Raw genomic sequence first — 27,211 nt, forward strand, 5'->3', positions numbered from 1 at the left:
AAATCACTCTTCAGGTGTATTTTATAAGCAGAGAAATCTTTGTGAGGGGTGAGCAGCAACTAATGTAAGCTGGATTTGATCAAACACTAACAACCTCATATTTGTGCAACCATCATTCAAATAACCTTTTGAATAATTACTATTTACTGCACTTTCTGTGGTTTCCCTCCTAGGGGCAGAGAGACTAAATTAGCTGTGTTCAGTTGTGTTACAAGGATTATTACAGTGCATTGCAGACAGGATCACATTGAGAAAAAAAAATCTCAGATTCATTTTATAATCTCAGCTTGACTTTATCAGTAAGATTCATTAATTTTTTTCAAGTTTTTGTGATGTATTTTTTAACGTGTCATGTAAATCAGTAGCTGGGGCTTTTCTCTTAATTTCCCACCAAACCAGCAGAAGAAGACCCTATGAAAACCCCACGCATGGGAAGTATATGTAACCATTTAGAATCATTTTAAATGTCAATGCATAAGGAATCCCGGGGATCCAGTTTTAATGGGACAATAAAACCGAACCACAAAGTTGTTTCTCTCTCTCCCCCCCCCTCTCTGTCTCTTTTGTTTAAGTTGCAGCCTCACTTCAACGCTGCCAGCTCTGTAGCACTCGTAAACACATTCACACTTCTCTTTTATTTAAATATCGGTTACGTTATGGCACATAATTGAAGAGAGAAAAAAATGCATTTGAATGGTGTCTGGCGGAGCAGGTCCAATCCACAAACCCACACTGATTTAAAAAGCGCACAGAAAGGAGAGAGACAGGACCAGTTTCTGTTCCTGGAAGAGCAAAGGCACCTCAACAATCAAGTTAATTAAAACTACTGCGGGTGTCAGAAAAAAGGGAATTATATTCATAGCCATTAATTATTTAAAAAAGTACACAATTTGCATAATGAAGTAGATTAAGACTCATCTTTAAATTAGATTATCAGTGCTGACTCTGTTAAGGTCTAATTTCTTCTTCTTTTATTAAGTTTGTGAAGAAAAGGAAATCCTACTTAAAAAAAAAAAAAAGTTAAACTATCTCCTTGCGCTTTGCCCACCAGGAGAAAAAAAAATCTCTAAAGCTGATGGTCTCTCTGCGATTACCCTATCAGGTGCAAACCGCTGACATGTTTCCACCCACCAACAACAAAAAAGCCTCTCTGTGCCCAAATCTCCAGCCGCAGTCGCACAAACACCGCTGACAGGCAGGCAGCAGGCAGGCAGCGCTGCGCTATCACCAGCCTCTCCAGGGATCTACGACTTTTACTGTCACTGCGAGATTTTTTGAATTTTAATTTCACCTGGATAAGTTTATCTGCTTGCCTTGTTTTTTGAGGACCGCTTTATTTGATTTTCCCCCCTAACATTCCTACAATGTCAGAATAAAATGTGCCTTGCAAGGTGTAGAAATCCCCCACAGGTACGGACCAAGATGAAGAGCCTGTGATCTCTGGAGGAGCAGAAGCTCAAAGGATATTTTTTTAAGTAAGGGGAATTTTTTGAGACGTCGCAGCTTGGCTCCAGTTTAAGGTGAACTTTTGATACTCTGAGGACCTGATCTGAGAAGTTAATCTTTGGGATAGTTCCCCCAACAAGGAAGCGCCCAATGTTGTACTCCGTGCCTTTCCTGCTGCATATATCCTTACATTGGGATTCAGTCTCCTGCTTACCGCCGGAGTTGTGTGCGTAAAAAGACGCGCAGCGGAGCGAAAGCCAGAGAGAGACAGAGAAGGAGGCGATCCCGCCAACCTTTCCCGGGGCTCTGAGTGCGTGAAGCAGGTGTATTTGAGCCGTCTTTCTGAAAGCCAAGATGTCCGTGCTGCCTTCGAGGTTCCTCTACCTGTAAGCGCTCCACATCTCTCCTTGCTTTTTTATTATTTATTTATTTTTATTTTTTTGCATAAACTCATGCATTCTTACCAATAGAAGTCGCCAAAAACTTCATATTTGTGCATTGCTGTCATCCAGGTAGGCTGCGTTTATTTTCCATGTAATTGCCCGTGTGATTCACTCCCCTTTCTCTCCTCCTAGGTGTTTACACTTTCTGGTTTTCTACTTCCAGCTGCAGGTACGTTTACTCTCCTTTTATATTTTTTTGCATGTTCATGTGCAGCTTTTTTTATTTGAGTCATGATAGAAGAATGGCCATGTGCTGCTTTCATCCCGTTTACCGTAACATAAAACGCTACAAATTAGAATCAACACAGATGTGGAAAAAAAACTCACATTTTTTTAATTAAGTTAGTATATATCAATAACTTTACTAAATGTAATCTGTTTGCATTAAAAATCGCAAAAGCGAACCGTTTATAATAGGTTTAATTATAAAAGTCGTAAATATTTAACGTTCTTGTTTGCAGTTGGGGATTCAAGTAGCATTTTTCACTAATTCACAGCAACAGCTGGGTTGTAAACATGTAGGTGCCTGGGGTTGAAATTTGCAGTTTGAACAGATGACTCGTTTGGCGTTTGTTGCCTTGTTTTTACTAGTTTCGTCTTACTTTGAACCATAACGATTTGCAGACATCCACTCAGCTAATTGACTGCGTTGGCTTTGATTCAGCCGCAGCCCTTTTACCCCCCACCTCCACCTTTCCCGTATGAAACTATTTATCAGTTCATTGTGTGTCGTTTTTGATTGTTTTAAATAAAAATCCATGTTTTTCTCGTTTTAAAGATACCAAATTTATTAAATAAAACAAATAGCGTGGAACTCATAAAAACAGACATTTAACAACGTTTCAAATAAAAAACGCAGCAAATACTTGATGAATAACATTCTTGTCTGTTTGTTTCCTCTAAATTGTTTTATTGCATGTTCAAGTTTGGTTATTCTCTTAAAGAAAGAAAGAAGCACAAGAACTTATGCACAATTTGAGTCATTTTCAGGTTCTAACAGGACATCAGCATGCAATGTTATTGCTTCAACATATTGAATCATGGATAAAATAATAAGCAGTCTAGTTATTTTTTGGTATAGGAAAAAGGCAGAAGATTATTCTCATTGTTGAGCTCTCAGTAACATTCTGTAGGAAAACATAGGAGATGAACCACGGTTGGAAGTGAGGGCATCACCAGCATGAGTGTGTGCTTCAGTACCTGCCTGCATGCGTGTGTATGTGTGTGTGTGTTCTGTAGATAGCATGGCATATCTTAGATGGATGCAACAACTGAGCTTCCTCCGTGAAGGCGACGGCCAGACTTTTTGATGTGGAGACAATATCCGTTTTCATGCTGCATCTTTGCAGGAAGGAGACGGAGTGATAAAAACTATTGTCGCGAGCATTCACCTCAGCCATGTGCTTAGGCTTGCCTCTCCATTGAGATGAAATCCAACTGTCTACCGAGCACACCTTTGTATTTGTTTAGAGAGGGGAAGATTTGGGATAAATCCCTCAGCAGCTCAGCGAAGCTATGTTTTGTTGTGTGGTAGCTCTTTTTTCACTCCTCAGCTTTGAGGTTCATGTTTGACAACAGATCACGCTGATGAACAGCTTTGATTTGTGGAGACTTTGGCATGAAGTGCTTGCAGTTGGAAACATGTCTCAGTCGAAATTGGAATGCAACATCTTTGGCTGTTGCAGTAGTGACACCTTCTCCCCTCATTTGTCTAGCCGTTGTGGCTGTTAGCTTCACCAACATGCTGAGAGAAAGCAGCAAAGCAGGACTTTCTGTTTGGAAGCATATATATATATATTTATATCAAGATTTATTGTTTCGGTCCAAGTCCAAACATGTGCTTTACTCTGCAAAATGTGAATCTTTATGGCAAAGTTTGGGATTTTCTTGTGGAGGCTGTTGTTGTCACATTCTGTCCAATTGTTGTTTGTATCGAAGTGATTTCAAAGAATCTAAAATACAGAAGACAATGGTCGCTGTAAGAAGCAATTTTTATAATTGTCAAAATCAATATTATACTCTCAACTATGTTGTTTTTAAGTTTTAAGAATGGTTGTTCTTGAGGCTTTATTTGTGGTAGTTTGTGTATATCAAAGCTTAAACAAGGCATTTTAGAGATAAGAAAACATCTGAATGAGGATGAAGGACACCAGGAGCCTAAATCAGTTTGCATTTGGATTTGAAGAAGTTGTTTATGTTTCCTGTCTGATGTAAAGGATTTGTTCTCCGGAGGTTAATGTTTCACCTTGTGTTTTTGCTAAATGTCATCAATTCACTGAAGTTAAATCAACAGGCACTCTGAGTATGTAATCTGTATATAATTACCCACCTGAGATCCGCCACATAAAAAGCCATTACTGTGCAATTACCACACCATATACAGCTGGGGAGATGGGATCACGGCGTGATCCGAGATTCCAAGGCTTCTGAAAGTATACGTTTCCTCTCTCTCTTCCACATGTTGGGTCACAGTTGCTTTTCTGTCATGCTGCCAAATATTTTCCCACATCTTTATGTCAGGTCTTAGGTAACTCAGAAACATCAAGATGGTGAGAGGCAGAAGGGAGATTTTTGCAATTTGATTAAAACATCTCCAACAAGAGAGTCTTTGTGGTTTAAGGTACTTCTTTCTTCCTCGCTCATGTCCCCCGCCTGCTGCATTTTCTAATTTATGGACCCTATTTGGCCTCCAGGCAGATATTTGTTTGATGATAGTGCAACAGGTCTGGATGCTTCAGGTGTATAATTGCTAGTGGCTTGGTTGCTTGTGGAAATGAAGTACAGGTTTCTCAATACTGCCTGAGGCACACTATATACTGTGCCCCAGTGCTCACAAACAAGGCCTCTCTGCAGGCTTTGCACTTGTTCTGTTGGAGTTTCACTCAAATACACTCTCCACTTGAGTGTGTGCTAATGTGGTTAGCTTCTTGTAAATGCATTGCAAATAAAATGTGCCACCTTAAAGAGGAGAAACAATAAATCTCTGCAGCTACAAATTTCTATGTTGTTATCTTGGTTTTTACACCCTAAAGCACTTTTCTTTTGACATAGAGGCCATAAAACCAACAGCACATATTACTGTCAACATCTGTGTTTTGACAGTCTCGTTGTACATTTCCTCTTGTGCAGGAATCGCAGCAGAGCACTGCCGATTTCAGGTTTTACATTGAAAACCACACGAGGAACCCAGATGACCTGAGCCGAAAGCAGGTCCGGATCTACCAGCTCTACAGCAGGACCACAGGCAAACACGTCCAGATCCTGGGGAAGAAAATCAATGCCAACGGAGATGATGGGGGCAAGTATGGTATGGGAGAATTTCTGTGCATCTCACTTGACACTTTAGCTAGTCTGAGATCGCAAATCCAGCCAGAATAAAAGTTTTGGTGCTTCTAGAAACTCCTTGACTCTGACCCTTTAGGCTATTTGCTCTTCATTGTTCTGAGGTTGTTTTCTGTTTGCCTAGTGCAGGAGGAGTTGGTTTTGGAAGACAGTCAATAGTGAATGAGGATGGATGAAAACCTGCTGAAATTACCAGCCTTGCTGAGGATCTCTATGATGACAAATATCAAAGACACACCAAATCAATCAGACAGATATTGGCTCTGATCAGTGACTGGCAGATCTATGCTGAAAAAATCTTGATTTCTCTTAATGTTTATCAAATTAATCTAAACTAATATTCATAACTTTCAGTCCATATGTTCATCAAAAAACAGCCTGTACTTGATTCACCTCCTGGAGTTTCACAGAAAGAATCAGATAACGGATAAAGAAATTTGCTTTAATGCATAGATGTTAATGATCTTATGAAGCCATCATGCTATGTTGGATTCAAAAGCACTGAGTCTGTAAAGGAACATGTAGCATACATTTTGTCTTTTATCTGTTACTGACCTTGAAAAAATGGCTGATTGGACTTCCAATAAAACCAAGAAAAGTTGGTCAGTCGCATCTCTGGAAAATATCTGTTGTTTTTTTTCTTGATATCTCACCCAGAAGGTATTGATCTTTGTTCATTTTTTTTCCATCAACGTTTTGATGAATGTGATATTTCTTTCATGAGGAAAAGTTGCTCTTTGCCTCTTTCAGGTGAAGGTTCAGTATTGGTTATTTAAGCAGTAGAGATGATAGATCTTTTATACTTGAAACTGTTAAGCATTTAAACATAACAACCACAAAAAATGCTGCTGGAGGATTTTGGTCTGAAATGAATTATCCACCTTAAATCTCACCACTTAGCTCTGCACATGCTTTTTCATTACTGCAGATCAAATATGGCGGATGGCTAAATTGATGGTCAGTAAAGCACTCTTTGATGTAGCCTGTGCCGCGCTTCCCTGCAGATATTTTTTTCTCATAACAGCTGACTCACAGCTCCAAAATTGCCGGTCTTGAATGCCTCTGAGTCAGTGTGTTCAGTTGCAGATGCGCGCAGGCGAAGTTTCCTCACTGCTTGTTAGAGCTTGAGTGGAAGCAGATCCAATGTTTCCCATGAGCCTTTGCCAATTCTCTCCCCCTCTTCCCCGTCCCTCACCACCTCCTCCCCATCCAGCTGCAGTACCTGGCACCTGTGAACTCCTTTGCACTCACTAGTAATGTTCACTTTGAAAGATTGTAGTCTGGTGGCAAAAGGCCCAAAAAAAAGAAAAAAAAAAACAGACATACCAAACTTGGTTGCAGACCTTTGACTTCAGATCTCATATTTGTACATCTGAAGTACAAGAATTATAATCCATCACAGGTACTAGTATATCATATGTATTACTTTTAAAAAACCAAAACACACCTCTTCCACATCTGTCCATCGTAACTGATATCGGTTGTCCTCTAAAAGTGGGCAGTGTAATATAAAAACATAAGTCTAATTGATAAATGTTGCAACGTGGAAGAAAAACACAATTTCTGTTTAACTTTTTAGACAGACATCTATCTATTGAAGTCAACATAGGGCTGTAACTATCATTTTTCATATTGTCGCAATGCACCAAAAGCATAAAAAATAGTCCGAAAAGAGATTAATATTTTCTTTCACTCACTGGCATCCAGTCTGCTCAGCATTTGTCTCTCATGTTTTGATCACACCTCACTCAAATTTGTCTAATTTTAGCTTGACATCCTTAGGAAAATGGAACAAAACTCCCACTCAAACTGCAATTCAAAAATAAAAATAAAAGCAGATTCTTATGTTTTGCAATCTCTTAAATGGAGGATTTTAAGGGCAGTAGTACTTCACTGTTAAGTTGTGCAAATTTTAATTTTGTTTAGCCAAATAATTGATGTGCTCCTCTCATTTTATAAACATGTTTGGATTAAGATTGTGATTATGTAACACTTAGTTAGTGGTACTGATAACAATAAAGTTTATAAAAGGGGAAATGGCGATTGTAATAGGAGTTTGCCCCGCAATTGGGGGGGTTGATGGTTTGATCCCTACTTCACCCGCCTCATTCATTGTGTCCTTAGGCAAGACACTTACCCAGCTTGCCTGCTGGTGGGGGACAGACAGTCTAGTGGCACTGGTGCATGGCAGCCTCACTTCTGTTAGATCTGCCCCAGAGCAGCTGGGGCTACTATTCAGTAACTTGGAATGGGTGAATGATTGTTGTGTTAAGCCCTTTGGGGTCCTTTGGACTTGATAAGATGCTATACAAGTACAAAGCCAAAATATTTCAATTTTATTATGATGACACTGTCACTGATATGCTTAGAATCCAATCCAATACAAACTTGGATGGGTTACAGACATTGAATTTGCAAAATTCAATGTCTCAAGAGAGGAAAGAAAAAGTTGAAAACAGATTGGATTTAGCTTTTTTTAAGTGCAGCTCAAGAGGTCCAAACTAATCTATCTAATTATAAAACCAAGGTGGTACCACAGGAGAGGGAATTGCTATCCCCTCCCAAACTTTTCAGAGGTCACCTACTTCCCACCTTTTCTCTCAAGGTTTGATTTTAGGGTGGGAGTTACTTCTGCCCATCCCATTCCCTTCCACTATTCTTCCCCTGCTCCCTTGAGCGCTACTGAATGGCCCTGTGTGTTAAACAAATGGATCATCTTAACTTTTTGATTGAGTGAGCACAAACTAAAGGGAACTTGAAACCTAATCCTGAGGGGCACATGACTGTTCCACAAACGTTTGGCAGATTTCTTTGCTGGTCTGAGGGCGAGTGCAGACAAAGGTGACCTTGCAGGGGTGAGCATGTTGGATGGGAGCAGGAGCAGGGTGTCGGGGGCTTGGAAGAATAAAGGAGCCGTCAGGATACATCTTTAGAGCGCATTATTGCCATGTCAAGTCATGACAGAGACCTGTTGGTGGGACTGGTCATTATTTTTGCCAAAGCTTCTCAGTTCAAATAGCTTTGGTATTTTTTACCAAGAGTAGATTCCTACTAATGCCTGGAATCTTAGTGACTTTTTAATAATGAATGAAGAATTACCCGTTGTGCATTTTTAACTGAATCACTCAATATTTGGAAGTTACATTTAAGAAAAACCTACAATGCATGTAAAGTTGTTTTTTTGTCTTGCGAGAACAAATGTACAGGAAGAAAGTTTGTACTAGAAGATATTCAGTGACTCTTACTAAGTCTATTGTGTCTTTTCTTTTCCAGCCCTTCTTGTTGTGGAGACAGAAACATTCGGAAGTCACGTTCGAATAAAAGGAAAAGAAAGTGAACATTATATTTGCATGAACGACAAGGGCAAAATTGTCGGAAGGGTGAGTATGAGTGAGTTTAGTTATTTTGGAATATTTTCTAAAGATTAATTTGGCAACACCTTAATATTAGAACCTGTATTTTAGACCTAGCCTTTAACCCTATTTGAATTTAGTAGGAGCTCATATCGTTTTTCTCCTTGTGTTTTTGGACAACCGAACAAAACCCCTTTGATAGCTCAAAGCCATTCTTCCATTGCGTAATCGGCCAACTCCTTTGACACTCGATCAGTCAATTACTGACTGCAATCACCACAATGCATCCAGAGACTAATGGTCACTTAAGAGGAATTTTGTTGCAATTCTATCACTTAGTCACACCAGGTGGCCATTAGAACAAGATGACTGCATGTGACCACAGAGAACCATTTAGATTTGTAAAAATAGTTCAAAAAGTTTATCCTCAGAGACACATAGTTTGGTTCCTTTAATAACTCAGACTGCTTGTATATTTAGCTCATTTTTTCTATACATGTAAACGGGATGAGTTTTAGAAAATGTAAGTCAAATGAATTGCTTTTTCATAGTAATGAGGAGAGTGTCCACAGTTATATTTATTTACACATTTACTGCAGGATCTGCTGGAATGCAAACAATTATCCAGCATATCCTGCAGTAAATGTCATTTTCTGCCTATGTAAATATGTAACAACTTTTCTTAATTTTTATTATTCCATTAAACTAATATTTGATTTCATGACACATTTATAACTCACTATAAAACCTTTTCAGTACAAATAAGCATGAAGTGGATCTATCATTTTATGATGTAAAGCACTTTGAATGGCCTTGTTGCTGAAATGTGCTCTACAAATAAACTTGATTGATTCAAGTTTATTTGATTGATTGTCAATCAGTCAAATAAACTTGCATACAATAGGATTGCCCATAGAAATCTATTGGATTTACCAGTATTCAATTCAATTTCTGATTCTGAGTTTTTACACATCTTTTCAAATTATTAATATAAGAAGATGAAGAACCCTGCCATGAGCCGTTATTTATCATTTATATTGGGACGAGAAGGGAAGTCACTTCCCCTTCTCGACAGGAGAGCCAATGTGAAGCAGAGTTTTACTGTTAATCTCAAAAATAAAAATAGAGTGAATATGAAGTGGTTGGCATAGTTAGCATTACAAAAATAACATTCTCTCTGTGTATTTTCTGTAGAAAGAAGCAGAAACTTTCTTTAACTCTGAAACATATTGACTTGCAGACTGTTTTGTAACAGAACTTGAAAAACCCAAAAGGATAAAAAGAAACATCTTGTACTCCCTCCATCCTTCCTATTGTCTTCTTAAAGTTTTGCTCTCTCTCACTCTCTTGCAGGAAGAGAATAAATCACAATATGTTCCTGTATATTGTAGCAAATATGTTTTTATTTTAAATAGGTTTTCACAGATTATTTGGCTTTCTATTACCTATTACTAAAAATCTTTACTGATTTTGAAAATATTTATCTCTCTTGGAAACAATGTCCTGATATAAAAAAGTCATTAATAACAGATTGCTGACTGTTAGCATGTCACAGCTAATGTGCTTAAAGTGAATTTTAGATTGTTCTGATTATGAGATGATCTGCTTTAACAGTTGAAATACAAATTAAATATAATTTAGCATTTTTCTGTCAAGTCTCAATATCAGAATAACTTACCTGAGACATTTAAAATGATAATAATAGCCTTATAATGCTATACTGACTCTGGCCTCAGTGCATAATTACCTATTTTCTAGAGCAGCATCTCATGAAGAAAATACTACAGTTGAAATTCTGCGCAGTGTCACAAAACAGTGTTTTTTATATTACACTATGTAGCACAGCTTGTCCAGAGTTTAAACCTGAATTAATTCATGCTCATAATCCGCCACCCAGATATTCTAAGTTAAATTCTTCCTCCCAACATAAACTTTTAAACTGTCATTAATAGATTCCTAACAACATTAACAAAAAAACAAATTGTCAAATGCAGTGATTCTTATATAATATTGCAATCTGCTGTCTGCCAGGTAATCTTTGTATCTGTAATCTTCTTGTGTTTGCATTTCTGTACTTTTTAAAATGACCTGATAGTTTCATCAATAACGGTCTTCCACAAAAGCATATGTGTCTGTGTAACAATGTGACCTTGAGCAAGCTTTTGCACTCTCAAGGAAATTTTGATTTTTAATTTTTTTTTTTACATAAAGTTTGCCCAAATGTTTATTAGTATCTGTGTTTATTGTCAAAACTAATTTAAATGTATTTTAATTAAGGTTCAATAAAGGTTTTGTTGGTGCCATCTGGCTGATTTCTATTCGATGACATTACGTCCAATAAAACCTCAGAAAACTTTTTGTAGGTCCAACAAATGGCAAACAAATAAGGTCACAGATCCAAACATGGTTGTTGACATTTAAACTAAACTGTTAGTTATTTTCAGCTGCTATCTTGGGGAAACAGAAATTTTGTTTTTTATACTGTAAATGTGGTTAAAAGAAAAAAAACTATGACAAAAGCACAAAATGATTCCATTTTAGCTCAAACTTACGCATATATAGAGTAAGATTCTTGTCATCAGTGGTCCTAATCAATTGTCACAGTAATATTTAGAGATGAACCAATCGAGAAAGGCAAGAAGTTAGCAATTTAAGCCAATTGCAGTTCTCTTTAAAAAGTTATTTCTTTTACTTTATGCCATTTAAAGAATTAAATGTAAGAAACCTTTTAGATGAAACCAAACTGAGAGTTTTCTCATAGATGTATTTCAGAGCCTGACAGAAAACAACAGATAGATTTCATCAAAGCATTTCCTCTAATTTTTATCTAAGTGTATTCCTGTTTTCCAGAAATCTTTAGTTGTGGAAAAAGAGTTTTTAGTTTTGAAGTATATTTTTAGTGTTGTGTCTGGTGATTACTGGCCATATCAATTATGGAAACGTGTTTAATTTTCACATTTCATTGTTTCAAGGTTACCTTCTCAAATGCAGGAATATAGCTACCTCAAGTAATAAAATTAGTTACAGATGAAGCTAACTAGTATGGCTAACCATTCACCACAAGTTTATATAGAGAAGAGATATTTATTCAACACACCCAAAAATATCATTGGAAATGTTATGCCAAATAAAGAATAAAAAAAAACACTGTCAAAGCCAGCATCTTCACCTGATTAACTTTGTGCTCACAAAATTAATAACACACTCATGCTAAAATAGGCATAACTGAAAAATATTTGGTGTTTCTGTGTTATTGATGTTGTCCATTTTCTGTTCTTCAGCCTGATGGAAGGAGGCAAGAGTGTGTCTTTGTCGAGGAATTCCTGGAGAACAACTACACGGCTCTTGTATCGGCCAAGTACAAAGGATGGTACCTTGGCTTCAACCGGAAGGGCCGGCCCAAGAAAGGCTCACGCACCACGCAGAGGCAACAGGAAGTCCACTTCATGAAGCGCCAGCCGAAGGGTCGAGTGGACCCGTTGGAGGAGTTCCGTTTCACCACAGTAACTAAGCGGACACGAAGGGCTCGGCGGTTAAAAACCAACCCCAAGAGGAACTGACGGGACCGTTGGGAAAGCACTAGATGTCCTCACAGGAGGAAACAGAAACTGAAAATCTCAAGCTTCTTAAAAGAATCACCTTAAAGACTCTGCTTCTGTAACAGAAAGACAAACTAAAAGAACAAAAAGTCAAAGATGTTTTATTTTTGTATTTCAGGATGACTGAATATTTCCTGACTCTTGGATTCTCCTGGGTTGATGTCTTTGTGCTAATGTTTCTGTCATGTTATTTATACCGGATAAACTCAAGGACCTCTGAGAGAACTCGTGTCGCTGCTGTCCTCAGCCACGTTTGAACTGCAAGCTGAAGGCATACTTTCTTTTTGACAATGGGAGCTGAAGCAGGAGCTGACGCAATGTTATAAAAATCAGCCAACTAGAGATTTATTGGAATACCTGTCGGTTTTTGTTTGTGTTACCCCTGACAACGCGGATCCCATACTTTCCACTGGAATTAGACACCATGGAGATGAAACGGAGAGAGGCGGCAGGTGACACCGCGCTGCCGGGATAACTGTGTAGCTTTGAGTGCAATATTTTACAAGTCTCTTGTCCTCTACGTTCTTTCCATATGTCTTTCATCCCTAAAAGTCACTTGTGGCTCCTGGAATGCGCTGAAACCTCGCAGTCCCCAGTGAGATCTTCATGACATTTCCATGCAGCCTGCGATTCAGCTGAAACGCAACGTGCTTTGACGAGTCCAACACCCGTTGTGATTTTAGTCTTGTTTAAACACTGAAAGGACACAGTACAAACAGAAAAAACAGCGTAATTCCACACTGTCTTCCAGCTTCAACACACGTGGGGAAGGTTGTTAATCCCTTTTGTCTGTTTCTATTAACTCTTCATCACATGTGTTAAAACTGTTTCAAATATGGATTCCTTTTATTCCTAAACTGAGAGCTTGCCAGCCTTTTGGGGCTGACAATGACTTCCTCTACCTCTTTTGTTTGTGTTCAGTTAATCTCAACTTTGACCTTAAACTCAGCTCTTCTTCTTTTCTTTCGCTCACTTGAAGATGCTTTTGGAAAAAAAGCATACCAATCATCCACAGACAGAAAATCTGTGCATTATCCTACATTATTCTATAAACCTCCATCTGATGATTAAAGCTTCTTCTCAAATACTGAGATGACAGGATTCAGAGAATCCTTTCAGCCAGATGTCATGTCTGAATCATAAAAAGGGAAAACACTTTGCTTCTCACCGACAACAAACTCCAGGTTTTTTCACCAGTAGTTTGTATTTACCTGACCCCTGGCAGGTCTTTTTGTATGAGTTGCTACTAACAACATGACACATTTATGTTTTTTTTAAACAAATCTAAGCAAAAAATAATTTTATGACTATTATTAAGATATTTATTGTCTCCTTTTGTAAATAAAATGTGAGTTTTATTTGGCCTCTTTTAATAAAATGAGGACTGTATTTAAAAAAAGTTTGTGTTTATTAAATATAAATACTTTCATGTCTCAGTTTAAGAATATTTTTGACTATGTACCCACTGAGTATGACAGTCTTTGAAAGATGAATGCTGCAGGTAGAAGGTGGTTCAACATAGCGTACATTCCCTTCTCCACATACTGCCAAGGTATGCATTTTTATATACAAACTCAGGAGTGTGAGGTCTGCTTTTAAGGTCATCTCTTTAAAAAAAATATTGCAACATCTCTCAGAGCTTTTTATATCACCACAAAGGCCTCTGAGAGTTCACAAATCTGGTGATTTTACTGCAATGTTGATAGGGTTACATCTGCAAAAGTCATCATTGGATGAGAAGGTAGTATTTCAGTGTCTAGTTTCTGTTAAAATGACAAAAACGGAATGAAACACAAACAGGATATTTTTTTGCAATAAAAGAAAAAGTTCCTTAGACAAATAGCATGTAAGATATAACTTTTTATGCAAGTGCAATGCTCTTTGAATGCAAAAACTGACACTATTGTGGAGTCTTTTGGATGTTTTTTAAAGTGCTGAAGGAATGCAGAGTAGCACATCTCATAATGCTGTGTGCAGGAATGATGTTTACAGTTACTGTCAGACTGAAAGATGGAGGCTTTGAAGGGGGAAAAATACTCGTGTTTAAATTCCTTGCGATCTTATCAGGGCCCCCCTTCTTCGCTCCACTCTGGTAGTCACCTCCAGCAGATCCAGAGATTCCCCATTCTGTCATGGGATTTCAAATGTCTGACCTGCTTTTAAAGGTGGAAACAGAGTGCTCGACGTGTGACCCGGTGATGCACCATTAACGTAATGGATCCACGCTGAACACTCTTTGTCTTCAGGGGTTTGCTGTAAGAGGACTGGGGGATTTTGTAGAATACTTCATGTGGTTTAAACTTGACTGGATGTCGTGTTATTTTTTTGTTTTTCTTTTTGTACTTTGCGTGAGAAATGATAATAATAAAAACGGCAGGAGGGGGCTTCCAGAATAGTTTGTTGTGAGTGGCCAGATCTGGGTCACTCATTAGCTTCAAGTGGGATGCTTCTGAATTAAATAAAAAAAATATTGGTCCTCTTTGACATTGTTTCAGGCAAATAGTTTGTTAAAATAGGTTTTTAGGTACATGTGTACCTGATTCAACATTGCAACAGTTACAATGTTATTTTTGACATAAATACCATAAATGCCATTGTATGACGATCATATAACACCAGGGCCAAGATGGAGTGACAAGTACACCTGTTCTTGATTCACTATGTGCAGATATTTCTGTGAATCGTGTCATGAAAGATCGACTCATTCATGGATTTTTCTGTAGAGCAGACTTCAGATATTCTAAAGATCAGGTTACTACAAAGTAACCTGATCGTTACTGACTAGTGTTTGCAGACCAACCAATCTTGGAGCCATCACTTATTTTCTTTGGTACTGGTTTGACGTAACTTCAAGGGCTGAACTAAGAAAGACGAAGGATGTTTGCTTCTACAGTAGTGCCAATATACTTTCCACTGAGTGTATTAATGCATATTTGGTGTTTGAACACAAATACTCGGTGTCAATATGAGGCTCTTCGAAGGAACAAAAGGAAAGCTTGGTAATATAAATAATTAATTGTAAATTATCAAAGTTTTTTCTTTGCTCTCTTAAATTCATGATAAACAATATTTATGTACATATTGTAATATAATATAATACTATATAATATATTATTATGTAGTATAATACAATAATAATCTATACTTACCATCTTTGCTCCCCTGTAAATAAAAATATATCCTATTTGTTTGGGCAATACAAATAAGTACTTTTAATTTATTTCTAGCTACTGAAAATCTCTACAGTTTATGACTTTTGCGTCTGATGTTTAGTTAAAACACCGTTTAACAAGTTGAGGAATCTAATTAATCCAACTTTACAAACTCTAGTTATGTGAGAATGAGGCTTTTCTTTCTTTTTACCCCTCGTACTGCATACTTCAAACTTGACCAAGCACAACCAAACAGCATCTGGGTATATTGACATTTAAACGAGTGCCAATGGTTTAAAACATGTCACCCCATCCGCAATAAGGAGATGGCATTTTTGCATAAGCCTCCCGCTAGGCTTTTCTCTGATTCAACCTTTGATCATTGGAGGCTGGATGGTCTTGGAAGTGGACCAATAACTTCAAAACGAAACATAGAATTCCCTTTTACAAAGCTTAGCCTCCTTCTGAAAGGAGGTGGAATCTTTAAAAGCAGTCCTGCTTGCCAAGTAGGTTTTATTCTATTATTAGAAAGATCGCTGCATGCTGAAACTTTGCACAATGGGTACAGTATGACCAGGGCTGTGTCAATATGGAGAGAAAAAAAAAACTTGTGGTTCTGAATAAGTTCTACAAGTTTTAGTGCAACAACAACAAAGTGGTTTCTTTGGCCTGGAGCTCAGCAGCCACACACTTAACAATTAGCCCTGTCAACAGAAAAGTACATACTTTGAGACATAAAACAAGCTTTGTCTCTGTGAACGTAACTGGAATTGTCTGTAAAGAAAAAATTAAAAATATGAAGCCAAACAAAACAAAGTTCTAGCTACTCTATACCTCGTGCTGCTGAATGTAGTCTCAAGTCACGTCATTGACTGTCTAAACAACATTGCTGCTACCACCCGTCTAACTTACCCTAAATGCTGACCACAGCTGACTGGTTGCCTTTTATGACTGGATTCCACATGAGAAACACTCTGTGATGCTCAAAGTATTTTTTTACATAAATGGCTGAGTTGTGTTTTTCCAGGATTACAAATGTGCTTACTGTACGTACACTTTATGCAAAGCCAGACCTCTTCTGTTTTCCTCTGAACAACATGCAAAGTCAAAGTCAAGCAAAGCGACAACAACAAAACTTTTCGTAGATTTTTATTTTTACAGAATCAGAAGATAATTTGGTATCTTTCCAACAACAATGATATAATGACGTAAAACAAACTATTGTTTTAAAGAAGAACAAATACTGGATTTAAACTGAAAAAAACAACAACTACTTTTTACAATTAAATTTTAAACTAAATGAAATGCCACAAAATACAAGGTAACATAACTGTAACCCCATTAAGCAGACACTTCAATTAAATACTAATTTTACGTAGTAATTATTTTATTTATATCTTTGTACATGTCACTAAAATGTTTTTACAAAGATGCAAACACAAAACAATTTTAAGTCTTTTAATTGAATTTAACTGGACTTGTTTTCTGTTTCAACTTTTGCAACAATTTCTTTCTCTGTCTCTCTAGAGAGTTTCCACTATTATTGAAGTTTCAACAATATTATATATATATATATATATATATATATATATATATATATATATATATATATATATATATATATATATATATATATATATATATATATATAGGGATTTTATGAAACAGACCAACACAAAGCAGTGCATGTGCATGGTTTTCTCTATCTGTCATTAAAATCTGATTTTTTTACCTACGTCTATTCCTATTGAAGGAATTCATCCCCACAGCTTGGTGCTGAGGTCATCATGTTTCACTGTTTTCAGGTTACGCTGACCAGAGCACCTCCTTTCACATGTTTATTATGTATCCTGCATGACCTGTTACCACATGCAAATGGCTTTCTTCTGGCTATTCTTCCAGAAAGACCAGAAATGTAGATGGAGTTTGTCTAATTGACAATTTCTTTTTATTGTTTTAATCTTCTTTTGACTTTCTCCTTTACCTTTCTGCTGTGATATTTGGTTTTATGATGCTCTTTCGACATTAATGTTCCCTAACAAACCTCTAAGCTCTTCTTAAAACAGGCGCGTGTATTTATAATTTTACTTTTAAAAACAGAATGTTCTTTTTCTTCCAGCAATGCACGTTATGTTGTGGTCTATCTCATAAAATCTCAATAGAATATAATAGCTGCAACGTGAAAGAAACTGAAAAAACTTCAATATCATAGCTTTTGTATGGCACCATATTTATTTTCATAGTTCCATTCATCTTATCATTACATTAATATATTTTGTACAAATCTGTGGTTAAAGTAAAAAAAAAAAAAAATAGAATAATAACAACAAATGGAGCTTGATTAACAAGTGACCTGGAAAGTTGTCTGCCTTTATATTAAATTAAACAAGACAATGGATAATTAATTTAAAGGAGTGCACCCTTTAAATATTTTATTAAATTTATTCAGACTCCTATTTTCTTGCCCCAGCTTCAGCTTTAAAACAAGTTTGATAGCATTTTAAATATTTGATGTATTTAAAAGTCAGAGACACATAGAGAGGAAGAGATAAAAAAAAAAAAAAAAAAAAAACTTATAAGACATGCATCACTACAATATTCAATAACATGAACCTCTTCACTAATGTGATATGGGGGAAAAATCATAGGTCTTTTATTCCTTCATCTGTCTGTAATATAAACATAATAAATATAATAATTTATAATAAAGGGAAAACCATAAAATGACACATAAACACAAACGCAAAAAGATTGTCTCTTTCACAAACACTCATACGTCAGCCCTGGTCCCAGCATCAACAGATGCCAGGTGACACAGCTCATTAACTTCTCCTTTCTCCTATTCTTTTGGCCCCTCATTGTCTTGAGATATGAGATGAGTCTTTGTTGAGAGTTTTGTCCCCTTTTCTCTCAGCCAGGCAGGGCCCATAATTAGTGCTTTGCGCTGGGCGTACTTTCTCACAGGGCTACGACACAATTAATCAGCACTTTCCCACCAATAGGCAGAAGCTGCTTGATTCTATCAAGGCCACATTTTTAGGTTCTGACGCCTTTTTCCAGTAATGGTAAAACTAGCACACAATAGAAGTTTTTTTTTTCTTTAAATAATAAATGGTGCAATCAAAGAATGGAAAATTAATAGAAGCATTAAGCTCTCCTAAACGTTCAGTAGTCAGACATTCAAATGGCAGTTTTCATTGTTTAGGTCAGTGCATGAGTCAGAATTCAGAGCTATGTTACATAAAATGAAAAAAGTGAGAGACTGAACAAAAATGACATCAGCATGTTGCAACTCAACAGGAGCTCCACCTCGTTTTCTTGCATGCTCCACAATTTTATTCTTTCTCTTCAGTCATGCATCCTACTTATAATCAGAACAACTCCACTTTTTGTCAAAATTTGTAATAGTTTTGCATAAAGAAAAGCATAAAGTGAGAAGAACCTGGCGTAAAGGAAATAGCACACAAGGATTTCCAAATAAAAACACACCTTTTCCTCTTTTTCTGAAATATGACAAATCATGGCAACAGAAATAAATCCCACAAGCAAACAGTCAAGTTAGATAAATTACATTGAAACAAAATACAGTTATCAAAATAGGCAGAAATGTATTCAATTTGAGCTTTCATTAGTTAGTTTGGAGCCGTCTTGTACCAGAATGGAATGATTATGCAACAAACAACAATAAAATTAAGTGTACAAGTTTGAATTTGTTCTGCACTTTCTGATTGCAAAACTTCTCAACTTCCTCTTGGTGTTTTTGAATGACTACTGCTGGCAGTTTCTTTGCCAACATAAACGGGATTGCTTGATTGACCTTTACTCTGATGCAGGGGTCAACAACTCCAGTACCTGAGTGTCACTGTCCTGCAAGTCTTGGATGCATCCCTTCTACAACATACCTGAAAAAATGAATGGTTTATGTCTAGGACTTTGCAAAACTTGGCGACATGCCTTAAAGTTAACACCTTGGAGCCCGACTGCAAGCTGCAGATGGAAAACCACATGGGAAACTGTATGCCTTCTTGTTGGTCAAAAGGGACAAAGATTGAGTTGCTTGGCCACAATAACAACACATTTTGTATGTAGGGCAATCAATGTGAGGCTTTCAAACTTAATAACGTCAGCTGTCAGGCATGTTCAAGGGTTTACAACCAGTGGAATTAGAGTACTACAACATAATTGGCAGTAGGTTCTATGATGCATCATTGGCAAACCAAAGAGTCTCAATGGGCAAAGTGACTAAATGAATAACCTCAAAGCAAACAAAGCAAAACCAAGGCTTTTCTCAAATATTTTACCAAATGTAATTCTCATTTGGTTAAATGCTTTGAATGCAAATAAAAAATTGCTTTCAAGACGTATCTATCATGGCTACACATCCAGTGATTGTAAGGCTTTTGGAGAGTGTTTTTTGATGCACAAAGTTAGGACATTCCTAATTTTGATGGTTTGGCAAATTACCAAAGGGAAACAGTGGCAGTTCTTCAAGAATGTCTTTTTTTTTCTGCACCAGTACAGGACATGTTGACTGAGATTACACTGAGCTAGAAACACCAGTTCCAGAGTGCCAAATTTTGAAGCACAACTTTTCTCCTCAGTCTGCAGTGTATGAATTCAGGCTTTGATAAACATGGGCTGTAATTAAACCAAAATGATTTACTTTGATCTCAGAAATGACCCACAGGGTAATCCAAAATTGTAAGAGTCTATAAATAGCCTCTGTGAGTGCGATAATCAGTCTCAGCAAGAAAAACAAGGACCCGTCCCAGGACACTGCAAGACGTTCTCTCTGACTGAAACAGTTCATTAAAGCGTTTGCATTCATTGATGTTGCCATCCTAAACCTTTCATTTTCATTTGTAAGATTAATTAAGATTTTAAATATTTCTTGAGACATTACAACACGGACATTTTTGATGATCTTGTCCAGGGCAAGTGGCAAAAGAAGAGTTTGTTAAGTTAAGTTAAAATGGCTCTTGCCATACCATGAACACATTTTTATGGGTACCACAATAGAGATAAAAAGCTGCTGTTTGTACAGATTAAACTTGAAGACAGAATAATCAGCTGCTAATAACCAATAATGGAGAAGAGAGGAAGAAGAGCATTAAACCAAAGTGAAATAACAAAAAGAAAACAGTGCAGACCTTTCACCTGAGGTCAAAAAACAAGTCCTCTGCTGCTAATCTGACATATGTTTTCATGAGCCAAGACAAGCAACCCTGCCATGGTGGCCACTCTCCAAAACTAATGATGTCAAGTGATTCCCTCAAACAAAATCTCATTTAAAACAGAATGAAAGAGCCAGAAAGGGTGGGAAGTACAGGGGATCCGGGGGTCCAGCGAGGGGATTGCGCTGAGAAGAAGGAACAGCTTCAATGTAAGAAAAAGATTGAGATGACACCCAGTGACTGGATCCAACCAAAGGACCCTACCAGCTACTGTCTGTGCCAAATCTTGCCCCTCGCCACTATAATATCACTGGACAGAGAGAAAAGAGCTCACTTTGTATTTATGCCATCTTTATTGCTGGAATATTGCTTTTAATTGCTGTCCTGGATTCTCCCGCTGGGGTATAGGATGAGCCTGAGACGATTGCTCAAAGTAATGGAGCATAATGATGTCTCTGAACGGCCCCTGAAGCCCAGGTCAGGGGTTAGACAATGTGAACATTCAGCTACTTAGCTTCCTTTGCAACTTTGTGACAAAATCTGTTTGCCCAACACCAATTAAGATGCCTCTCTGTGCGCTCTGGTTAATGGGTTTGACGGAGGGGGTCGTCCAATGAGTTGACATGTCCTTGAGCACGAACAAGCCGGTCTGTGTCCTCGCCTTGATAATTGGTGTCCCTTGCAACGTGCCGCTTCCCAGGGCTGTCCTTTGTGTCCCGATGGCAGTCCTAAATGAGGGGAGTCAGGGCTTTAATGGGACTCCTGTTAGTTTTAAACAAACACAGGGCGACCCCCTACTGTTCAGCATGTTGCATAAAACAGCTGGGAGTCTACAGCGCTCTCACTTGGGAGCCCACATCCCCAACGGGGGCCTGAAGGCCCAATGCCCACTAACTATTGTGCCTCTCTAAACACATCAAAAATTCAATGTCCACGTTGCTTCTAGACATGTTGCTGTTCCGCTTTTCAGATGAATGATTGACACAGCGGTTGAAAGTCAGAAAGGACAGGTTCGTTGTTGCCTTTCAGAAAAATCCAAAACTTTACTTCCTCACAACAAAGAGGGATGTTTGAAGCCTTAATAAGCTGGTCTCAGGGGAAAACCCAGGTTTTCTCTGTTCTCTTGCCTGTGTCAGATACGCCAGAAAAGTCAATTATTGAAGACGTCAACATTTTTCACTTAAAATGCATTTGAATGGTACTGTTGAAAATAAGTGTAAACAAGATGATGAAAACAACGTAAGTAATTGACACAAAGAAATCAAAGTAAATTAAGTCCAAGGATTAAATGACATGCAGCAAAGTGTGGTGATCTCCAACCTCTTGGCCTAAGACATTTAGTAACTTCAGAGGTATGAAGGAGAGAAGCAAGTGGCTGTTTTTACTTGGAAAAACTCAGAACTGCCAATCTGCTTCCATTGATTATGCTTGAGAAATTTTAAGATACGTAGTAAAAATTATCAGGAAAGCTGACAGTGAGAGTTGGGAAGGTGTCTGGTCTGGTCCCGTTCAATGTCTTTATTTTTTTGGTGGTGTATGCTGGAAAGTTCAAAAGAACCATTCCTCCCACAATACACACATCATGGAGACTTAAAGAACCCTGGTAAAATCAAATAACTACTGAACATAGCTACTGAAATTATTTATGGGAAAACCTTAACTGGTAAAGCAAATTACACCTCCGGTGTAGCCAAACTAGTCACATGCATTGTTCAGATGTGATTTTGGTTCATTTCTTCACAGAAACATCATATTTTGAAGAGTTTGACTGGCTCTTTCATGTAATCTGAACGTCTCAGAGCTTTCTCTGAAACCAGCTGAGCGTTTCGTTGGCTGTGTTTCGCATTGTCATACTGAAACATCCACCCTCATTCGATCGTATCATGTTCTCCTCGCCTTCTCCAAACCTTCTGCTGCAAACTTCTCAACAGAAATTGGTTTATGGGAGAAATCATATTATTTTCACTTCCATATTATTGACCTAGTGGTGTTCTGTGGAACAGCAGCAGAGTGAACAACAGCAAGGTTGCAAAGAGAGCTCTTTGGGTTTCGCCCTTCATGAAATGCATTTTTGGGTTACACCTTTGTAATAAAAACATTTCATAGGACAATTATTAGATTTAAACCATTGCTTCCTCAATCCTGGCATATTTTACTGGCTTAATTGGCTTTTAGCAGATTTTTTTCCTATGTGATCAATAGGGTTAGGATCAGTGTTGTAGTACTTGAGACCGGACTCGGGACCATTTTTTGATGGTGTCGTCTCGTACTCGGCTGCATTTGGTCTCAGTCTTGTCTTTGTCTCGGGTGCTGAGGACTCTGGATTTTATTTCAAGACCAGTCAAGAAAATCCAAGCAATAATGTGACTTACCAATTATATGTTTCTGTTACTCCCCTCACCTTCTTCCCACCTTTCACTTGCACGCGGCACTCCAAGACATGCCAGTGTTTTTCTTTGAGCGGCAGAAGATGTCTGTCTAATCTGTGAAATGGTTGTCAGCAGTCACTATCTTACCTACAGTATACAACGATCCTAGTTATGTCTGCTTTGGGAAACAGATTAGTTCTCAGAGTTAGTATAGCGGTTCCTGGAACCAGTACCAATCCCATATAAACCTGTGAAACATTTTGCATTATTGCATGTAGTTACTTACACTGAAGATTATGCTGATCTGCTGTCTGTATACTCGATCACAATAACTGTCTGATATAAATGAAAGTTATTGCAGAAAGTTGGTGCTAAATAAAATAGCATCAGGTTGGAGAGAAAATAATCAGAAAGGGAACACAAAAAGAATCAAAACACTAATAACTTATAGCATGTTTTATATGGCATGCATTTTATCTTCCATGAACAATCCATGAAAACATCTACCAACACTGATTAACCATGGGTAGAATAATACAATGAATGACTTGTGTGTGGTTCTTTAGCACCAGCAACTCCACAGAAAATATGAAACTTGGCAAAAACACTTTTTGGAAACTTTTCAGAAAATATATTATTTTTAATTTAGTAGAGAACATCTAAATCATGGCCCAGTCCAAAAGAAACTCCAGTATGCAAACATCCAGAAGCAGTTGGTGCAAGAAAAATACAGTACAAGTTGAGAAAATGTTGCACTCTCAAGTAGAACTGTTGGACTGACATGAAGGTTTAAAATCTTGTTTGACTATCACACATTTGAAGGAAGAATTTTGCATAGGTTTCTGTGTTTCATTGATTCAATATGGCAATTAAAAAAGTGTTATACACAAACTGGACTTTGCAGTTTTCAGACTTAGACAACCAACATTTGAGCTCCTTGTTTACTGGGAAAGGAACATTGCGGCCTCTCATCTGAATTTCATTGAGAAACCAAGGAGGATTTGTCAATGAGACTCTTGAGCGCAGTGTTGATGTTGCGCGGCTAATGTGTTTGCGCTGGCTGTGATAGAGGGGATTACCTCCATTGTGGTGGTCTGTTGGGACCGCAGACTACTGGACTTTGAAAGCATACTTGCCAAGTTACTCACAGGCAAATCAAAGCCTGTGAAAAATGGTTCCCTCAGCACCTAGTTGACTGGTTGACCTCTGTGTCAGAAAAGGTACAAATGCAAACACTCCAGCACACACAAAGTCCTACTTCTCCTGTTTCATGGGACACTGGATGGCCTTTCATTGATCTTCAACAAACTCCATTCTAACCATTCTACCAGCCTATAACTAGTTCCAAGCCTAACCACTAAGTCTTTACCTTAATCTTTATTGGCTGATGTTTCTTGACACATTATAACAAGTGAACAGACATATACAGATCAGAGCCAGTGCCTTTTAAGGCACAGCTAATATTTGTTAAATGAGTCAGGGTCAAGGTGGCAACTGGTAAACACCAAGTGAGTCTCTCAGAGTAATTGATTTCATGATGACTGGTCAGCCACCAATTAACATACTTGCTTTGGATAGGTCGGAGGTCACTGCAAGAGCAATGATTGTGTTGACTTATTTTACTTGTATGAATAAAACAGAATTGCACACGACTTAAATTTCTGCAGGTTCTTATCTATTAATAAACAGCAGAATTTCTTAATAGAAACATCTAGAAGGCCTTCTAGAAATATTCTTACAGAGTATGTGAAAATATACTCCCACACCACTTTATTAGTTTACATTTTCTGTTAACACAAATAGTGATTGACTCAAACTCATGACCTGCACTTAGAAGCATCTAGAAATGGAGAAGACATCTTGCTGAAATTCAAACCAAATACTGGTTTGCAGAGACCAAAGACAAAATACCCAATTCTTCCAGCACAATAATGAACAATTACACAGTGCTGAGATCATCTTAAATATGTTCCTTCATCTATCCAGCCTTCACTTGTCTATATATGGTTGTCCTTTCAGCATCTCTGGTGCCTATCATCAGCAGTCATTGGGCAAGACTCGAGAAACATCCTGAACAGTTTCAAAGTCCATAAAACAGCAAAAGACGTCCAGGACAAACAATAATATTTGCACACACTCACATTTAAATGTCATTCAGAGAAACCAGTTGACCTAACATGTTTCTGGACTGTGGGAGGAAACTGGAGTACCCAGAGAAAATATGTATATGGATGGGGAGAACATGCAAGCTCTGTAAGGAAGACCTCGGATCGCAATTTGAACCTAAGACTTTCTTCCTGGAAAGCAAGAGTCACCAGATCTCATTCCAGTAAGGCACTTCTGCAGTACAGTGGAATGAAAAATCAGAGAAAAGGTTTTATGTAAAACTTACAGCACTATTAATTAAAATAACTAGGATAAATAGAGCATCTCAAATAAACCAGATAAAAAGTAAAATATATTTGCAATAATCCATGTTAAAAATTTGCTTAAACTATAGCAGGTTTGGTTTTCCCCATTTTTATGTTTATTGTTTATAGTCAAAGGAACTTATCCATTGTGAATTTCAAGAGCAAGAATGTTGCGGGTTAAACTTACTCAACCAAAAAACATCCAATTATCAAATTTGTTTAACATTTCAATTTTATCACTAAATACTTCTGAACTCTTCAGCAGAACTGCGACAAAAGCCTCTGCACCCACTCATGAATACTCATATGTGACCTCTGTGACACCCCTGCCTGTGTGTTTACTGTAAACTGAACCTGTCCTAAGTGTACCCCACAAAAGACCCTGCCGCCTTTGTTTTCCAGCACACTCTCGGGAGACTCTGTTAGGATGAAACCAAGATATGAGCAGCTAGAGTTACCTCCTAATGAAACGTATCAACACCAGCGATCGCAGAAACACACACTGCCAACAGCACTTTGCCACGGCTGGACGAAGTCTGGGAAGACTTGTATAGAGAGAGAGTCTGCTGCTTTCATCAGTACTGAGTGGTTCAGGAGAAAACTGTATTGTCATGCTGAATTGTGTAAATATGGGAGTTATCAAACATTCCAAGAACAGGTTTTGGAGTGAAAGGCAGTCAAGAGAGAAAGCACTTTGTATGGACGTTAGGGAAGAATCTCATTTATGTATAGATATTTTTATAGTTTTTCATTTCAATCACTTCTCATCACATTGTTGGTGAATTTCTACATAAATATCAGAGTAAAAGGGCCTTTAATGATATATTAGAAAAAGAACTGGAATGACAGATTAATCCATAACTGCTCCCTAACCTGTTGCTGCACACTGCTCAACAGCTAGCTGCAAGAATCACTGACAAAACAGACAATTTTTTTTAGTGAAGTAGTGTAGAGTGTGTAGAGGGAAATTAGATTTTAAAAATAGACAACTGCTGATCATCAAATCCCCATGAAGTCCCACAAGGCACTGAGCATGGACTGCTACTATACATATTTTTGTTTTTCTAACAGATAAAATCATCTTTTCCTACTTATGAGGTCTCACAAATGTAAAGGCAATGATAAGCAGCCATTTTCTTTTTACAGTTTGACCTTAACCATTTTTGTAATATAATTTGTATTCAAATGTTTATCTTGATGCTAGTATCTTTGGACCCATGATCAGGGACAGGATTTTATTACTTACACTGACTTGCCTCAATGTGAAGTAAGAAAGTTAAATTTTCTGTTGTTGTTTTTGTTGCTCTTTGTATATTAATATATATATTTTTGTTATGTTTTTTTCAAAGAGAGATACGCACAGTTTCACATGAAACAATGCTCTTGCTTGAAGATTTTTTTTTGCAATTGTGCAGTGGAACAACTCAGCTGCTTCTGGCCTTCTCCAGTGGATTGATTAATTACTTGTCGGTTATAAAACAGTGACCTCCATCTCCAGTCAGTGAGAGTCAGTCTGGCAATTGAAAGATGCATACCTGCTCCAGCCCACACACCTTTAGGTGATTAGAGATGTCTTATTGTTATTGAAGGTTCACTGTGCATTTGATGTCCTAAAAAAATACGCTGACACGCAATATATATTTTTTAGAATAACTTAAGTATGGGCTAATTCTTTTTGTGCTTGTTACTAATTCAAACAGCAATTGTTGAGAGCATGTTGTCAAAATAACAAATCTTCTTGTGCATGATAATTTTTTTATCGAGCATAGAAAGAAAAACATCGTGTTCCTTTGGGCTGCATATGTGTAGTGCTAGATTGCAAGATAAAGGAGGGAATTTCAGTGTTTGTTGTTGCAGCAGTCGAGCCATCTGGAAAACTGTCTACCTATTCCGAAGCCCTGCAAGTCTTTGTGCGGTCTCGA

The 27,211-nt window shown here is 37.6% G+C and overlaps 1 protein-coding gene across 2 annotated transcripts; it reads left to right on the plus strand.

Annotated features, from left to right (window-relative positions):
• Window positions 1-339: 339 nt before the first annotated feature.
• On the plus strand, window positions 340-13,573 carry LOC129360506 (fibroblast growth factor 18-like). Of its 2 annotated transcripts, none has more exons than XM_055030796.1 (5): window positions 340-1,832; window positions 2,022-2,058; window positions 5,019-5,187; window positions 8,505-8,611; window positions 11,866-13,573. In XM_055030796.1, the coding sequence occupies exons 1-5, from the start codon at window positions 1,801-1,803 to the stop codon at window positions 12,142-12,144; spliced, it is 624 nt and encodes a 207-aa protein (XP_054886771.1). In that variant the 5' UTR covers window positions 340-1,800; the 3' UTR covers window positions 12,145-13,573. The 2 variants fall into 2 exon arrangements, with proteins under 2 accessions (XP_054886771.1, XP_054886769.1); XM_055030794.1 differs by having other exon boundaries at window positions 5,019-5,196; window positions 11,866-13,571.
• Window positions 13,574-27,211: the final 13,638 nt, after the last annotated feature.

This window comes from Poeciliopsis prolifica, unplaced genomic scaffold (genome assembly GCF_027474105.1).
Source record: "Poeciliopsis prolifica strain line A6 unplaced genomic scaffold, Auburn_PproV2 SCAFFOLD006, whole genome shotgun sequence".
NCBI classification, from domain to species: Eukaryota; Metazoa; Chordata; class Actinopteri; order Cyprinodontiformes; family Poeciliidae; genus Poeciliopsis; species Poeciliopsis prolifica.

Coding starts and splice junctions, on each gene's coding strand:
- LOC129360506 (XM_055030794.1), top strand. CDS start 1,801: ATGTCCGTGCTGCCTTCGAGGTTCCTCTACCT. Junction 1,833..2,021: donor CCTTCGAGGTTCCTCTACCT/GTAAGCGCTCCA, acceptor CTCTCCTCCTAG/GTGTTTACACTTTCTGGTTT. Junction 2,059..5,018: donor TTTTCTACTTCCAGCTGCAG/GTACGTTTACTC, acceptor CCTCTTGTGCAG/GAATCGCAGCAGAGCACTGC.